The 16,452-nt window shown below is 36.0% G+C and overlaps 2 protein-coding genes across 2 annotated transcripts in view; both read right to left on the reverse strand.

Annotated features, from left to right (window-relative positions):
• The window catches only part of nAChRalpha5 (nicotinic Acetylcholine Receptor alpha5), an 89,037-nt gene extending 73,282 nt beyond the window's left edge, over positions 1–15,755 (reverse strand). Inside the window, exons 1-2 of the mRNA XM_002057474.4 lie at positions 15,243–15,755; positions 12,883–14,108 (exon numbers count right to left, since the gene is read on the reverse strand). The gene's annotated coding sequence lies outside the window, so the exon portion shown is untranslated. The remainder of the gene's footprint in view (positions 1–12,882; positions 14,109–15,242) is intronic.
• NimC4 (Nimrod C4) lies at positions 1,989–3,182 on the reverse strand. Its single transcript, XM_002057473.4, has one exon. It carries the CDS (start codon positions 3,180–3,182, stop codon positions 1,989–1,991), a length of 1,194 nt encoding a protein of 397 aa, XP_002057509.1.
• Positions 15,756–16,452: the final 697 nt, after the last annotated feature.

Raw genomic sequence — 16,452 nt, forward strand, 5'->3', positions numbered from 1 at the left:
CAGATACAGATACAGCTACAGCTCAAGCCTATAGCGGCAGATACAGATACAAGCACACACACACACATGCATATGCGATATATGTATATGCAGCTGATAAAAAATTGCTATGGATATTAAAGCGATGGCTACAAAAAACTCTCAGCTACATTAGCGAGAGTGACAGGCGGCCTCTGTGTGCTTATGTGTGTGTGTGTGTGCGTGTGTGTGTGCGTGTGTGTGTGTGTGCGTGTGTGTGTGTGCGTGTGTGTGTGTGCATCTGTGTGCACACATGTGCTTTGGTGTGCAAGTGAGTGTGCGAGTTTGTGTGCGTGCGTGTGTTTGTGCGTATTTTTAGCCGTTTTTAAATTTTTTTTTGTTCATGCGTCCTTTTTATGAATTTTTTATTTATATATGTCCGTAATCGACAGATGAGTGCATATATGACTGCTCGGGGAACCAATTGGTTGGCCTCTTTTGGGCGATAAATGCGCGATATTTGTGGTTACTTTTAGAATGAAATATGTCTAGATAAATGTTGATGAATCGTTCCAAATTCAAATATAAAAATAATAAAGAAAAAATATACTTTGCGTTAAAATGAACGTAGAAGTAAGAATATTTTATATTCAAGGAACTAAAGAACGAAATTCTTAATTAAGGAAATGTCTACTTATGTCTACAATTTCTTGTGATCATTTTTTAATCTAGGCCTTTTCTTTTTAGATTCAGTAACATTTCAAGTCAGTCTAAAGTTCAATCGAAATACACTTTACAATTAATGAACTCGGAGGACTAAAGTCTCAAGAACTTTCTCTGAGTACATACACATATACTTATTTCTTGCTCTCTGCTCGTTGAGCTTCTGATAAAACTGTCATTTAATTTTAATTGCTCTCTTGTATATCATACGGACACAAAAAGACTATTGTCTTTGCGTGCTCGATGATAAATCTCTGTAATTTTTGTCGCTTATCAGACTGTCCTTGGGCAGACATTAATATCAGAAATAACTGAAAAAGACAAAGTCTAAAGTCAAAGCGCATGAATCAGTATTTCACGCTGTGATTTAATTGAATATACTTATTTTGATGAATATTGAGAATCAAATAGATAAATAAATAAGTATATAGATTTATAGCTTTTTTAAGTAATGTGTGAACAGAATAAAGGAGTGGAATGGAAGAATAGAGCCATAGCCCAACTGCCCATTCCATGAATATTATGTCCAGCTTGGGTGGTAATAAAAATTAAATATCTAAAAACTTCAAAACTTAAAGTAATGAAAATGGATTCATTTGTACTAACACTTAGCAAACGGTGAAGAAAAAAACATAAATTGAAAAATGAATTAAAAGTTGTTATAGCAACTATTTGATAAATTGTAAATACTTGTTATTTATTCATTCAAAATAATACATTGGCTTATTACTATAGCATATATTCTATATAAACTAGCTCATAATTCGACCACCGCGAAGGCAATAAAATTGTTAAAAATAACTGAATACACACAAAGAACTACCTGCTCAGTACGAGAGCGATATTTAGTTCAGAAGAGAACTAGAATTTTAGGCATAGAAAATGCTGTGTGCAAACGGACCAACGTAAATATTTTAAGGCCTGTGCATTCCATAACACACCCATCCTTTCTCTGTCTCTGACTCACTCTGTCTCATTTTCTCTCTTTTAATTTTGTTTATCCTGCTTCGTAGATAGTCTCTTCTTTCAACCGAATTTCCCACTTCCTACTCTAAGATCTCTACCTGTTAGTTTGTTAGTTCTTTCCACAAGAATAGTATATAGCAACTACGGAGTAGAAAAGGCAGAAGAACTTACAGATGTCACATACAACCAGCTCAAACCCCTCCAAAACGAGTCCAAAGTTGTACTCTACAAACAATCTAAAACATTTATTATGATAAACTTAGGTGGTAACAATCAATACTCCAGTAACACAGACGCCTTACTATTGCCTCCAGCTGCATCTGTTGCTTCTGTAACTGCGCTCATGGAACCCACTCGTCTACATCGTAGGATTTCTGTGTGAATTCGCATTGGAGCACCGGTTCTTTGGGCTCCACCGACTCGTTCGACTCGAGTCCGCGACGTCGACGCAGTCCTCCAATCAGACCCACAATGAGCAGCACAAGCAAAGCGCCCGTGGCCACGCCCACAATGGGTATAGTAAGCGTATTGAGCTCATCCTCATCATCGGCAGCCTGATCGATGCTCAACAGTTGCTCCAGCAGGCCACGACGACAGGTGAGCGTCGCATTCGCAGTCGTGTTCCCCTGTTTCTGCTCCTCAACGTAGCCCGCATTGCAGCTGCAGATGCCCTGCTCGTTGCAGTTCTGATGTGCACCACAGCCCGTTTGGCGGCAATCCTTGACCACCGATTCATTGCTCTCAAAGAACTCGGCACGACATTCGCCCGCATAGAAGACAAATCCCTCGGCGCAGTCGGCGGCGGCGGCGACGGCGGCAATCGCTGATGTTGTAGCTTTGCCACTGCTAAGGTATTCCTCTAGTTCGGTGACGTCATCATTCGAGAGCAGCAGCATCTCCTCCTCGCTCTGCTGCTCACAGCTCTGTCTGTCCACATTCCATTGATAGCCACGATTGCAGACACAACGCTCCACGTCGACGCATTGGCCATTGGCACAACCATCGCCCAGCTTGCAAACGGGTGCACAGGGCGCACTGACACCATCGCCCGTGGGCGGCAGCGACTGGTAGCCGGGCTTGCAGGCGCATGTGTTGGGCGCCACACACTGCGACCCAGTGGGACAGGTGCGCTCGCAGATGGGTTCACAATAGTGGCTGCCATCACGATGCGCGACAGCCGAGACATAGCCGGCGGTGCACTGGCAACGCTGTGGCGCCACGCAGCTGGCATGGGCCGGGCAGCCGCGCTCACAAATGGGCTCACACAAGCCGGACTCCACTTGCATATAGCCTGGGCAGCATTCCGAGATTAGTTTATAGGTAATCTGTTCCTCGTGCGTATTGTAGAACTCGGTGATACGTTGAGCCTTCTTCCACAGCTTCCATTTGGAGGGCTGTTTGATGACCGTTCGCTGCTTCGTCACGGGCACCAGGCTGCTTGTCGTCACATTCCGTTCGCAGTAGTGTTCCCTGAGGGCCACAGTTGTGCCCAGAAGGCACAGCCACATGCAGAGATCCAGGCAGTTAGTTCTCATTCTGTCAACCGTTCGATTCGAGCTTCACTTAAGCACTGACTTGCCCCGAGCGGACGATACTCAGCTCGAGGGCTGTCCAAAAATTTTGAAAACAATAACAACATCCGCCGCTAGATAAGTTCCAGGGCGACCCTTGCTCTATTCCCCTCGCACATACAAACACACACGCACACACTCACACACCCAACAATCTCTCTGGCGGCGCGTCCCTCTGATAAGTGTAGTCGAGGAGGGTTGCAGTGCATCGACATAGTGCGACAGGCCGGGCACTCGAAGAATGCATATCGTAAAATACACTAGGCAGCAAAATGTGAACATTTCTTGAGGCCATGCGATGAATATGAAGGCGAAATTATAGAAGGGCGAGTGTTTGGAACGAAATACTCCGATGAAATATTTTTAAAATATTATATTTATATATTATATTTCAATTATTAAATAACTGAGCGCTTAACGATTTGTATATATTTAAAAAAAAATAGCAAAACAAATAATTTTTAAAAAATGTATTGCATATACATATAATATAATTTAAATTTTATTTAATTTATTAATATTCGTTTTGGCAATTATTTTTACATTTTATAACATTATAAACTACACGTTTCTTCTATTTATTTAATAATTCACTTGTAATTACATTTTTATGTTTTATAAAAGTGAGTTCTTATATTTTTAAATTATTTATAAAATGAATAAAAAAAAAACTTCAAAATAATAAGCACAACAAAAAAATACATTATAAATAACCAAAATTATTATTGTTTATATTTTGGTATATTTATTAAAGCATTTATTTTTAGTTATTTTTTTATTTTGACTTATTTATTTTATTCTTCCATTTTTTATTGCTTGCACGTACTCAGTCTCAAAACGCATGTTGTATAGTGTTATCCGAGATGCTGTCAAAGGTCACTCAGCTGTTGCTGGCTGTAGCAGCAGACAATACAAATGCTGGTTGCTGATGGCTGTCGACTGGTTGGGTGGTTGGGTTGGATGCCTGACTTTATCATAATACCCGCTGAATAAGTCGCTTAAGTCACACCCGCATATAAGATGCTGATAAGCTGGAAAATAGCTGCATCTGCACCAAGTAAAAGATACATTTGTGATTTTCACGAAGCGTTGCCTTATGACTCACAAAGAGGCGCCAGAGCGGAACTAAATGCCTTTGCGGATTTGTTATTGCTTATTTATAGCGAAGGTTTTCAGCTTACGGATTTGCCACGATAATTCTAGTGTTATCAGAAATAATAATAATAACAACAAAAGTTTAGCCAAGGCATATCGCAGGGTTTCGGCATGAGAAACCTGTTCAAACTAGAATGCTTACAAAAAAATGCACGTGTCCCTGTCGACAGTAATTCCGTCTACCTGTAGCGGTAGCCTTTACCTGCTTGGAAAATATATTCCATATACAGTCCCTACCTACTAGAGGTAGATTTGTTTTTTCAGCACTGTGAGGGTGTCATAGAAATAAATGTAAATAATGGCCATAATTAACATGCTTTTAAATTATGATTTGTCAGCAGTTGGTTCCATGAGAAAAGCAAAGCAGAAAAATTAAACACCAACAAATGAAATAAAAGAACATAAAATGTATAAAAAGGAAACACCAAGGCCCAGACCTCAACCAGCTAAAAAAACAAACTTTTATATACATACATGCAAGCTAGTTATGTTCTAATCGTTGTTAAAAATATTCGCAAAAAATATGTTTGCTAAAAATATTTCTCGAACAGAGAAAACCAAAATCCAATATGTACTTCTGACGTCACGCGGAGCGTTATTGTCAGATCTGTTGTGACAGTGCCATAGGGTTTCTTTGCTCACACTTTTTTCCGTTAAGCACATTTACAGCCCACACAGTCCCACACACAGCTGATGGACAGAGCACAACAACAGAACTGTCAATGCAGAACCAGGCGTCACGGGGCACGTATCCTGCGTTCTGTCTTCCAATCGTGCCTGTCGCTCCGGCGAGCCAAACAAAATGAACATATGAACGGTTGAATGACAGCTGACATAGAGAAACAAAAGTGTGTGCGTGTGTGTGCTTGTGTGTTTGTGACACAGTCACATTCTAATCTAAAATAATTGAATTGAAGGCAGATTGCAACTGATGCCTTGCGCTTCGCCTGTAGCGAACATATACAGATACATATACTAGTTATAGATACACTCAAAGAAGCACCCAAGAAAATGTTGTACGTAAATCAGTTTAAAGCTTTATGAAAATTCAGTTCCATTCTTTTGTAAAGAGCATTTTTAAAATTACCTTAAAGGCCAATAGTATAAAATATATAATTCCCAAATTACTAGACAGGTGGTGATTTTTTTCTAAGGATATAGCTGCAGATATAGATACAGATGAAGATACAGATGCATGTACAGATATAGATTCAGATACATGTTGCCCATAATAGGTGAAATAGTTAGATACATTTTTGGTGGCCGATTGCCACTAGTTGTTGTTTTAACTTCTTTTCTGCACTTGTATCTGTATCTACAGCTGCATTCGTAACTCCATTTGTATCCTCATCTGCAGCACAGACATATGCGACGCGTCGCCTGTGTTAATTAATGTTCGGAGCACTCGCTAACTGAATTCTGGCTTAGCCGTTGAATGCACAGGCTAGAGAGAGATTTTGGCAACTGCAATTAGGCCAAAACTTTGGGCCTAGTCGAAGTTCGCACGCTTGAGTTATTGCCTTGGCTTTGGTTACGATTCGCGACCCGCTAATTGCCAGCCATAAATTTGCATTATCTCACGTAGAACGCAGGGTACATCCTTTACACACACCAACACACTGAGCCATAGCCCCCCTCTCCCCCTCCCACCCGCCATCATCCCACTAACCCTGCTTTACTCTTAAATTATCCAAGTTGCGCGTGGCAAAAACTTTCAGCAACCCCATGTGACATCTGCTGCTCAATGCACAGGCACGTAACCATCTAGGGAAGACAGAGGAAATAGAAGCCAGGGCTTGGGGTGTTCTCTATGTGAACAGACAGTTTAACTAGCAAAGTGTTGAGCCAACGCACGGTCTTGGCCAACTTAGTGTGAACACATTGTGGGCAAATCCCAAATGATTAGACAATCGTTTTAATTATGAATTAGAGTTCGACTCTCCGTTAATCAGTAAAAAGTGTAAGATAAGTAGATATAGTAAAAATATAAATTAATAATAAAGATAAAGCTATAAAAAATGGAATAATAATAAATAAAACCAGCATCAAAAGCTGGTTAAAAATACCAAATACTAGAAAAATACCTTAGAGAATTACAAACTATTCCCAAAAGTATGCTATGAAAAAATGGGTATTCTATACTAACAAGAGCCAAGTTTGATTTTATATATATTTTTTTAATAAAATTATGAATAAATTTAGGCTTGCCGAGGAAGTTTTTCTAAATTAGTACAAATCTTTTAATATTGACTTTTATTTAGATTTTATTCAGCCCGAAATGAAACTCTAATTGAAATATAAAATATATTTTTATTAAATTCAAACATTTGTACACCTTTAAAGGCTTATACATATCGTGTTGATTCTCTTTGACTGCCTGCAACTATGACTAATTGGTCTTAAGTGCGCAAATTTAAAATCAAAATGAATGGCTAAATTTATATTTTAATACTTCAACTTTTTATTAGGTATCTCAATTAATGTATGTGTATACAAATTTTGGGAAACAAGAAGAAAAAACATTGGATTTTCATTGCAGATTATACAACAAAGAATAGGATTTTGTTAAATGGGCGGAAATTAGTTGATTGAAATATAACTCAATCGAATTTAAATATGTACATCTAAAATATTTTTATAGTGCGATTGCCAAAAATCTTTCCCGCTTTATGTAGTAAATGTAGTTGAAAGATATATATATATACTCTTTATAAATATATATATGTATATGCATAAATATATATATTTAATGGAAACTGATGTACACAATTTGAAGAATCAAAACTGATCAGAGTAAGGCGAAATAACACCAGCGTATTTGGGCTTTCCCAAAACATAATCGAAAGGCGTGCATTAAAGAGAATTCGAGAAAACTTAGAGCCTGTGGATATATCAAACGTAAATGTTGTAGTTAGTATATTTATGAATAAAGATAATTAAAAAGTATTTTTTACTAGGCATACCTTATATAAATATAAATAGATAAGCTCCACCATATTTTTCGCTCTCGCCTAAGGCCACGTCATTTCTTAGCCCCTAGATAGATAAAAGCTTTTCAAAATGTCCAACCGCTTTGAGTTAGATATGTGTAACTGTGACCTTTTCTCATTTTAGCTGGGGGCACAACCTTTGCGTTGGCCTAGTTTCAAATTAAGTGGCACAACAATAATAAAACGATATTTTTTAACCTTAAATTTTCTTACATTTTTGTTTTTCTCTTCTCATTTTCATGTAGCGAAGGTTATGAAAACGCAGCCAAGCTACAAAAATGTCCGCATTGTTTCTAAGCAGCAGCAGAGGCAACAACAAGGACAATAAGGATGCTGGCACACGTGAGAAACTGTGCAACTGGCAGGCAGGAAAAGCTGCGTCGCCGTCTGTGATTAAAAAGCAGCTACGCCATTTTGTTGCCACTTTTTATTATACCCTGTAACTAATTAAAGCGAGTTCAATTGGGTATAAGAAACTTGTACAGCTGTTTGTGACAACCGTATCGGGCGATATGGTCATAGCTATTTGTCCAAGCCAATTTAATCTAATTCTTTACAAGCTAATCTCTTAGTTTATTGATGAAATGTTGCCCAGTTCCGTATTTATCTTTTTAAAGACAGTACATATTATCTTAACATATGCCCAAGCTGAGAGTATCAGAACATATAGAAACGACAAGGGGAAAATCCAAATTTTATACAAAAATCAATTTTGTTTAAAGCCTTATTTTTCTAGCCCTAGTTAGCTAAAAGTGTTATTGAACACACATTTTTCTTTAATATTGTAAAGAACGCGGAATGATTTAAATAGCTTGAAAATCAGGTCAATAATGATTGAAGCAAAAGGTGAATACAGTTGTCTTTCATTTAGAGAGAGAGAGAGAGTTTTAATATTAATTAATAAATTTAATAAAGAAAAATAAAAATAAAATATTAATGAAAAAACTCATGTTGAAAAGCTCTGTTAAAATTGAATAAATAGAAAATAATAATAATAACAATATATATATTGATAATAATAATAAAATTTATCAAAATAATAACACATATAATAATGCAAATTATAATATATATAAATGATAATAATATTAATAACCAACCAATTATATTAATAAAACTAATTATTATAAAAAAAAACATAGTAATAATAAAAATATATATTTTATTTTATATATAAAAATATAATAACAGTCTTTATAAAAATGTTAATTTTTTTAAAATCTTAAATATATTGAAAATAGAAAATAAAGAAAACATCTCAAGTATAATTTCTATTTTCTGCAAGTTATAATATTCCAGCAAGTAATCTATTGGAAAATTCGAATTAAAGTTTTCAGCAAATACAAATTTTTAGATAAAATGTATTTGTAGATATGCCTGCTAGGGTATTTGCTCTTTGATTTAAACAAACTATTCAATGTTGTTTTTCATTGCTGTGCCTAATTCATCATCTGGTTTTTGTGCGTATGTGTGTGTGCTGTGCGCGGCCATTTGCATTTGCAGCTAAAGTTTAAGGTCCTTCATACATAAATAAGCAGTAAGCAGGCGGCGTCGCCTCAAAGTGCCAGGAAAAATAGCAGCAACAGCAGCAGCAACAACAACAACTAAATGGACATGACACCCTCTACAACGGCCCTCTTCAAAAACGACCAGCAACAACAACAATAACAACAACAACAACAACAACAACAATGAAGAGGCGACAACACTCATCAAGAACGGCCAAACACGAGCGATAAACACAAGCGCAACAAGGACTTGAGTCTCGAGTCTCTATCTCCCTCTCTCAGGCTCGCCCAACTTGACACAGCAGGACAGCAACAAGGAGAAGGACAACGAGCAAGTCGCGAGTCGCAGTCGCCGCCGCCGTCGAGCCTATCAGTTGTGCCCGCGTGTGTGTCCTTTCAGCCAGTGTGCCACTGTGGCAGTCAGTCATGGGCTCTGGCACATAATTAAGGACTTCGCCCAACAACAACAACAACAACAGTTAACAAATGAAAGTTAACCAAAAAAAAAAAAAAACCTAAGGACGAATGCATGAATACTCTTTGCCACGTTGGCAAAAGTTGCTAGGTTGATAAACTCAGTTGTTGTCCTTTGCATAGATGGGGTATTTGATAATTTTCTGCAATTACATTTATTTTAATCTGTACATCCACTCAATTGGTAAGATTTAGATTATATATTTGGCAAAAAATTAGGTATGTACCTTCTTGTGTTGCAAAAATATTTTTAATGTGTGTATCATGAGCGGGGTACTCCCGACTACGGCAATTCAAATCAAAGCATCTAACAAACTTAAAAGGACCACGTTTTTCAAGTTTTCAATTGCATAACAATACAAAAATATACAAATTGGAAATACGTTTTCTAAGTTAGCATCGTTAAATCGTTTTGATCTTAATTAACGTATAAGGTCATTTTGTAAGCTGAAGTTGCACGCACTGCAAGCAAAAACGAACGGACTTTAATTATTTAAGTGTAATTGAGATTCACAGGCACACACACCCACACACGCATACACACACACACCCACACACACACACGTGGCTGTTGCACTCTTGCTTTGTTGGTCTTTTTCGTTGCTGCTGTGTTTGCATTTGGATTTGCAGATGTAACTCAACGTGTGTGCGAGTGTGTAAGCGTGGGTGTACGTGTGAGTGTGTGAGTGCTGCTGCATGAATGAATGATGAAAGAAAGAGCAGAAAAACGTTGCCTGGCAGTGGGCGCAAGCGATTGCAGAGGGGCGCTAGAAGACAAAGCCTCAAATGAGCATAATGAGCATAAGGAGGCGTCAAAGCCAAAAGTGCTCTCAGGCGCATCTGGCCAGGACAATGCTGAAGGAATTGTGTCATATTATTAATGAAAAAACCAAAAAAAAAATCAAGGAGGATTCAGGAGGATGTAGATTCAGATTTTTAGACAGAGCCAAATGAGCAGCGGCTGCAAAAAGAATAAAATAGAATGGAGGAAAACAGGAAGCTGAGGCACTTTTAATATGCAACAGTCTAGAGCCTGAGCTCTGTATTTGTGTAGGTGTGCGTGTGGAGGCGCGTGTGTCTGTGTGTCTGTGTTGGCAAAATGAAAATGAAAATCAAGCCCAGGCCACAGCACAAAAGCAAATAAACGCGCTGAGCGAGCGTCAAGTTATTTATTTGGCAATTGCTCTGCTGCTTTTTATTGTCGTCAGAGTTGCGGTGGCTGCTGTTTGCTTTTGGGCATTGCCCCCACCACATCCCAACCACACCCACCCACCTGACAGCTGTCTGTGTATGTGCGTGAGTGTGTGTGCTTGGTCGTCAAAGGTCAATGAAACATTTTTTAAATGCTCGCCCAAGAACCAAAACCCAAACTCAACCAACAACAACAAAACCCCCAAAATCGAGCTGTGGCTACTTGGGGACACACTGCACCCGGGGGCAATACGAAGCAGGCGGCTGGAATGGGCGGTTTTGCGGCAACTGGGAAAATGATGTGCCTGCAGTTATGATTTTGCTTACAAAACGATTCCCTCTCTTTTAAATAACATCAAGTTTAAATTGTGATTTTAGTGGAAAATTTTTAAGAGGTAGTTATTTAATAATGATTTGAAAATAAAAAATATATATATAATTGATAAAATAAATTATGTATTAAAATTATTTATTAAGCAATAACAATAACGATAATAAAAAGGAAAACAATTTTTATTAATAATTATAATATAACCTAAAATAATAATCAAAATTATGATAATGATAATAATACTAATAATAATAATAATTATAATAATTATAATAATAATAATAATAATAATAATAATAATAATAATAATAATAATAATAATAATAATAATAAAAATAATAATAATAATAATAATATGTATAAAATTAATAACAAAAATAAATAGAATAATCATTTTTATTTTTATTTCAAATATGTTTAAAATGCGAAGAAAATAATATTATTTAAATTAAAGATTGAAGCGATTTTCCTAAAATAATTTCAGGATTCTGAAAATTTATAATTTCTGCAATTTTAAAATTTCAGCCTTTAATGTTGTGAAAAATTTCGAATTTCTGCAGGGTTTAAGTTTCCAGCTTTCCAGTTTTCAATTAAACATTTATTTTTAGATATGCCTCATAGGGTATTTAATTTGTGGTCTCTTTCTTTATATATTTGAATAGAATTGAATGAGAACTAAAGATATTTCAATTTTAATTTTGATTTTAATTTTTAAAATTTGTTCAAAATTCTGCTTAGATTAGGGATATGGTAGACTCTTGATTATATACCCTCTGTTTTATTTACCATCCATAACTCCCATTTCTTCCTTTGAAACCCATTTTAAACGCATAAAGATAAAACATTCTGTTATATTTGCCTAATAATTAATTTTTTAGCAATTTACCGTTTAAAATGGATAAAAAGGGTATAATGTATTTGTGCAAATGTACGTAACAGGCAGAAGGAAGTATATCCGACCCCATAAAGTATAAATATTCCTGATCAGCATCAACCGCAGAGTCGATCTAGACATTCCCGTCTGTCTTTCCGTCCGTATGAACGGAAGAATATCAGAACCTATGAAAGCTTGAGACTTGAAATTTTAGCTGTAGGTCCTCCTAGTGCCTGCGCAGATCGAGTTTGTTTCCGATATTCGATAATTTGTTGCGTTTCCATGTAATCGATAAAAATCGATATTAGAATTCTGTTGTTTGAGCAAATTGGGTAAGTAATAAGAGCTAAAGCCATTAAACATGATATGTAGCTTCTAGAATAGTTTATATATCCATCAAGGATCTTTCATTTTATAGCTATCGCCACCTCCCCGCTACCACCACAAGGCTATAAATCAAAAAAAAAAACCCAATTGTTTTGCCAGCACACTTGTCAGCAGCAGGCGCAAACTCCAAGAATTTCTGTATACATACACCCACACGTTCTTGCGCGTCTGCTTTGAATTCTATTAACAGCACTGCGATTGCGATTGTATTGTTTTCCGTGCTGCTATTTTAATTATTTTACGATATTTAACCAAGTTGATAAAAGTAAATAAGTTCTTACAATTCTTTCTGAACTTAAATACCTTGTTTTTTTGGTTAGCAAAAATTGATGGAGTCTACGAAAAATTTAAAATAAAACCATAATTTTACGTTTCAATGTTTTGTTTCACTATTTTTGTTTAAAATTGGATATGTTAAAAATAATTTCAGAACCCAATGGCAGAAAAAGGCAAATATCAAAAATGTTTTGATGCTTGGATTATGATTTTTTTGACATACTTTACTTTACAATATTAAAGAAAGATTAAATAGCATAAGTTTTTAACTTTTAATATTTAATATTTAACCTTAAATACTGAACCTTTTATTTTATATTCAATGCTCAATTCGCCTTCCAAACTGCTTAATTTTAAGAATATTTAAATAGGAAGCACATGTAAAGATATATGTCTAACTTTCCGTTCTATTTGCACAATAGATGAGACCCATCTTGTTAAAATCCGTTTTAAACTTATAATTATTTCAAAAACTCACCTTTTTACTCTCTGTATTTCGTAAGTCAAATGTTGTCGCTTTCCAATTTGTTGGTTGTCGTCGTGTATATATATAAAGATTTAGTTGAACTAGCTGAATACTATAAATATTCCATTTATTGTTTGTTATTATTATATTTTAAATATTTTATCAAATTTTGAGCATTTTCATTTGCCATATATATTTTTAATAAGATGTAATTACGATGAACATGAATGTTGATGTATTCATGCGGGTTTTTAGTTGATTTAATGAATTTACTTGTGGAGTACAATTAGTTGTAGCACAATGTGATTATTAAATCTCTTATTATTATTATTCGTATTTGTTTTTATTATTATATTATTAGTTTTAATTAGTTGCGATTATTGAATATGCATATGTTACGTCACGAATGTCAATGATTGAAAATTTGCTGTCTTGTTTATGTTTGAATTATGAATAAATTTGCATGGAAAACTGTTGCCATATTAACTACATTCAATACGTCAATCATTAATGCAGCCAATTTATTGAATATTTTTTATATATATGCTTCTTAGATGTAAAATCATAAACGTTCTCGTTCAATCTTGTGCGTGTTTCGGTTGCTTATTAAGTTTTTATGAACTATTTTATATGAGATTCCTGTTTTTTATATTCTGTATATAATTATAATACTTTTTTTCTATATAATAGAAAATGTTGGATTTAAATTTATGTTGGGTATTATAATTAATATTAAAAATCATTCAGCGAAAAATGTGGCCGTATTTTGTTCGGTTTTTTTTTTGTTGTAATTTACTTTTGGTATTTGTTTGTATAAGTTGAAGATGTAAAGAACTTTTATAGCTTCTCAATATTTACAATAAATTTCAAAATTTTCTTTTGGTTGCCTTAAACATTTTTTGTAATTTATGTTTATAGTTTGTGCTGTTTTTTATTTTTAAACCTTTTGCAATTGCTTCAATAAGAGATTGAATTTCGTTTGGTTTTCAGTTGTTTTTGCTTTTCACGCACTTTTCCAATTCATGGTTTTTTGGGATTGGTTCTCTCTTAATTTTCTTATTTTCCACAAGCACAAACACTTTTTGGTATTATTATTTGTTTCTGTGCTTCTCACTCAAACATTAAAATATTGCTTGACATAACTATTAAAACAGTATTTTCTATTTGCGCTGATTTATTTTATGGTGTTCTTTTCAATTAGTTCTAACATCCATTGTGTGCTGTTGTTGCATTTTTTGCTAAAATTAAATAAGTTAAGCAGATAGAACATTAGATATTTAATATGCCCTTAAGATGGAAGATAAATTTAAAACATATATCTTAACTACAATAAAATTATCAGCGGAAGATTTTAATAAAATGTTCCATTAAATTACTTTAAACAACTTCAAGACCTCAACTGAAGCTTTCAGCAATGATCATGGCATGGCGAAGCTTTTAAGTCAAAACATGCTAAAACTGCTTGCGAATTAGAGGGAGAGAATTTGATACGCTACAGACATTCATTTTTCACACAAATATTCACACTATTCATAAGCCATTTTCACAAGTTGTTCACTTGTTGACAATGTCAAAACAATTTCTTATGATTTTATTTTATGGCCCCACAACAAAAAGGAAGAAGAAGCAGCAAAAGATACTGGCACAATGCGAGCATAAAAGCTTGCCATTTCCATTTATATATTTTTTGGCACCTGTTATACACACAGCCACACAGACACACACACCCACACAGCCTTGCACTTGACATGTATCTGAAAGATACTTTTTGGCTGCTGCTGCTGTTGCTTTTGCTGTTGCTGCAATTTGAAATATTTATTTGATGGTCAATTAGAAATTTGCCTGCCATTTGCAATTCGTTTTTCGCATTTCGCTTTTCCGCAGCAATAAAAAAATATAGAAAAAGAAGAAGAATAAGCAGTCGCAGATGAAGAGGCAAATCAACCAGTAAATAAAATACATAGATGTTGAGATAGAGCTGGGCAGGAAACAGCGCGTGCGATGGCAGGCAGAAGGACGCTGATGTGTAAGAAGAAGAAATATGTGTACAACAATGTTGCCAGCGCGAGTCCCGATGATGATGATGATGGAATTTTCACAAACACACACACACACACGCACACACAGTGCAGAGAGCGAGCCTCGTGCCGTTATATGTTTTTTGCAAAAAAGCACAAGAAATAAGAATATCAATTTCCTCCTGTTGGAAAGCGCAAGGCAAAAATGTTCAGTTCCACGCACACGCACTTCGATATACACATATATAAATATTTATAAATATAAATATATATAGACACATATATATATATATATATATATACATAAATGTGGCTATATCTCCCTGACTAGTTGACTTGGCATCGCCGATTTACCTGCTAGTATTGTTTTCTTCTCATTTTTTGTTTCTTAGCTGCTGCTGCTGCTGCTTGAGCATCCTGCTGGGCGCTTAAAAGTTGCCATGTATGTGGACTTATGTATTAGTGTATGTATATTGGTGCACAATAAACGCAGGCACGCACATACATTAATATATATATATATATATATGTATATATATATATATATGGTCACACTGTTTTAACACGCACACGCACACACACACATATGCACAGAGAAGCACAGAGAATCACGGGCACACGCGCACACACATACAAACAAGCACACATACACTGACAAAACGCGCGCGCAGTGCTAAGCGACGACAGACAACAAACACACACATACACACACGCACGCACGCGCTTCCATACACAGTCACAGTCCAAGTCACAAACACAGACAAAGACACAGGCACGACCGCGACGCGTCTCCGCTTAGCTCTGCTTTGGCTGTGCAGGAAAAGGCAACTAACAGCACAACCCGAAACCGGAACACCAACTGAATGCGCTGCCAGGCCGCAATTGCCAGCCAGGCGACGCTGGAAGTGACTACTGCAGCAGCAGCAGCAGCAGCAGGCGAATCGGAGAGCTTCGTTAAGCTCGCTCGCACACGAGCGAACATCTCTTGCAGCAGACCGATTGGATGCCCCAAACAGCGTGGGGATGCTAAAACGTGACTGGGAATGCGCTCGTACACGCTCGTGCCTGGAAGCCAGCTGCGAGCGACTGGCTGGAAGTGCCCAAAGAGAGACCCAACTTAACCTAATCCGACTCCGACTCGACGACTAGTTCGCATGTTGGCTTAGGCAGGACCTCAAAAAAAGAACTTGCAAGAGGCTGCGAAAGAGCGCGCGCGCCATTGAGCTTTACTTGAGGTAGTTTCGCAATGCTCTGTATGTGTGTGTGAGCGCCATATAGGGTATGAGATAAGAGCTTTGGTTAGCGGCTCACTCAATTGAATATTGAGTTGGCAGCTGAGTGCAAGCGGATTTAAAATTGATATTTTTTTAAAACTGGTTTGCTTCTGTTGTAAATTATTAAATTTTTAAAGATTTGAACAAGAAGGAATGTAATTTAATTGTTAGCTATATTAAAATATTCCTACTTATAATAATTTCATTTTATTTCATCTTATTAGTACCAACAATAAGAAAAAATTATTCAAATATGTTTTGTAATATTTAAATTTTATTAAACTATAGCC

The sequence above is a fragment of the Drosophila virilis genome, chromosome 4 (assembly GCF_030788295.1).
Source record: "Drosophila virilis strain 15010-1051.87 chromosome 4, Dvir_AGI_RSII-ME, whole genome shotgun sequence".
NCBI classification, from domain to species: domain Eukaryota; kingdom Metazoa; phylum Arthropoda; class Insecta; order Diptera; family Drosophilidae; genus Drosophila; species Drosophila virilis.

Coding starts and splice junctions, on each gene's coding strand:
- NimC4 (XM_002057473.4), bottom strand. CDS start 3,182: ATGAGAACTAACTGCCTGGATCTCTGCATGTGGCTGTGCCTTCTGGGC.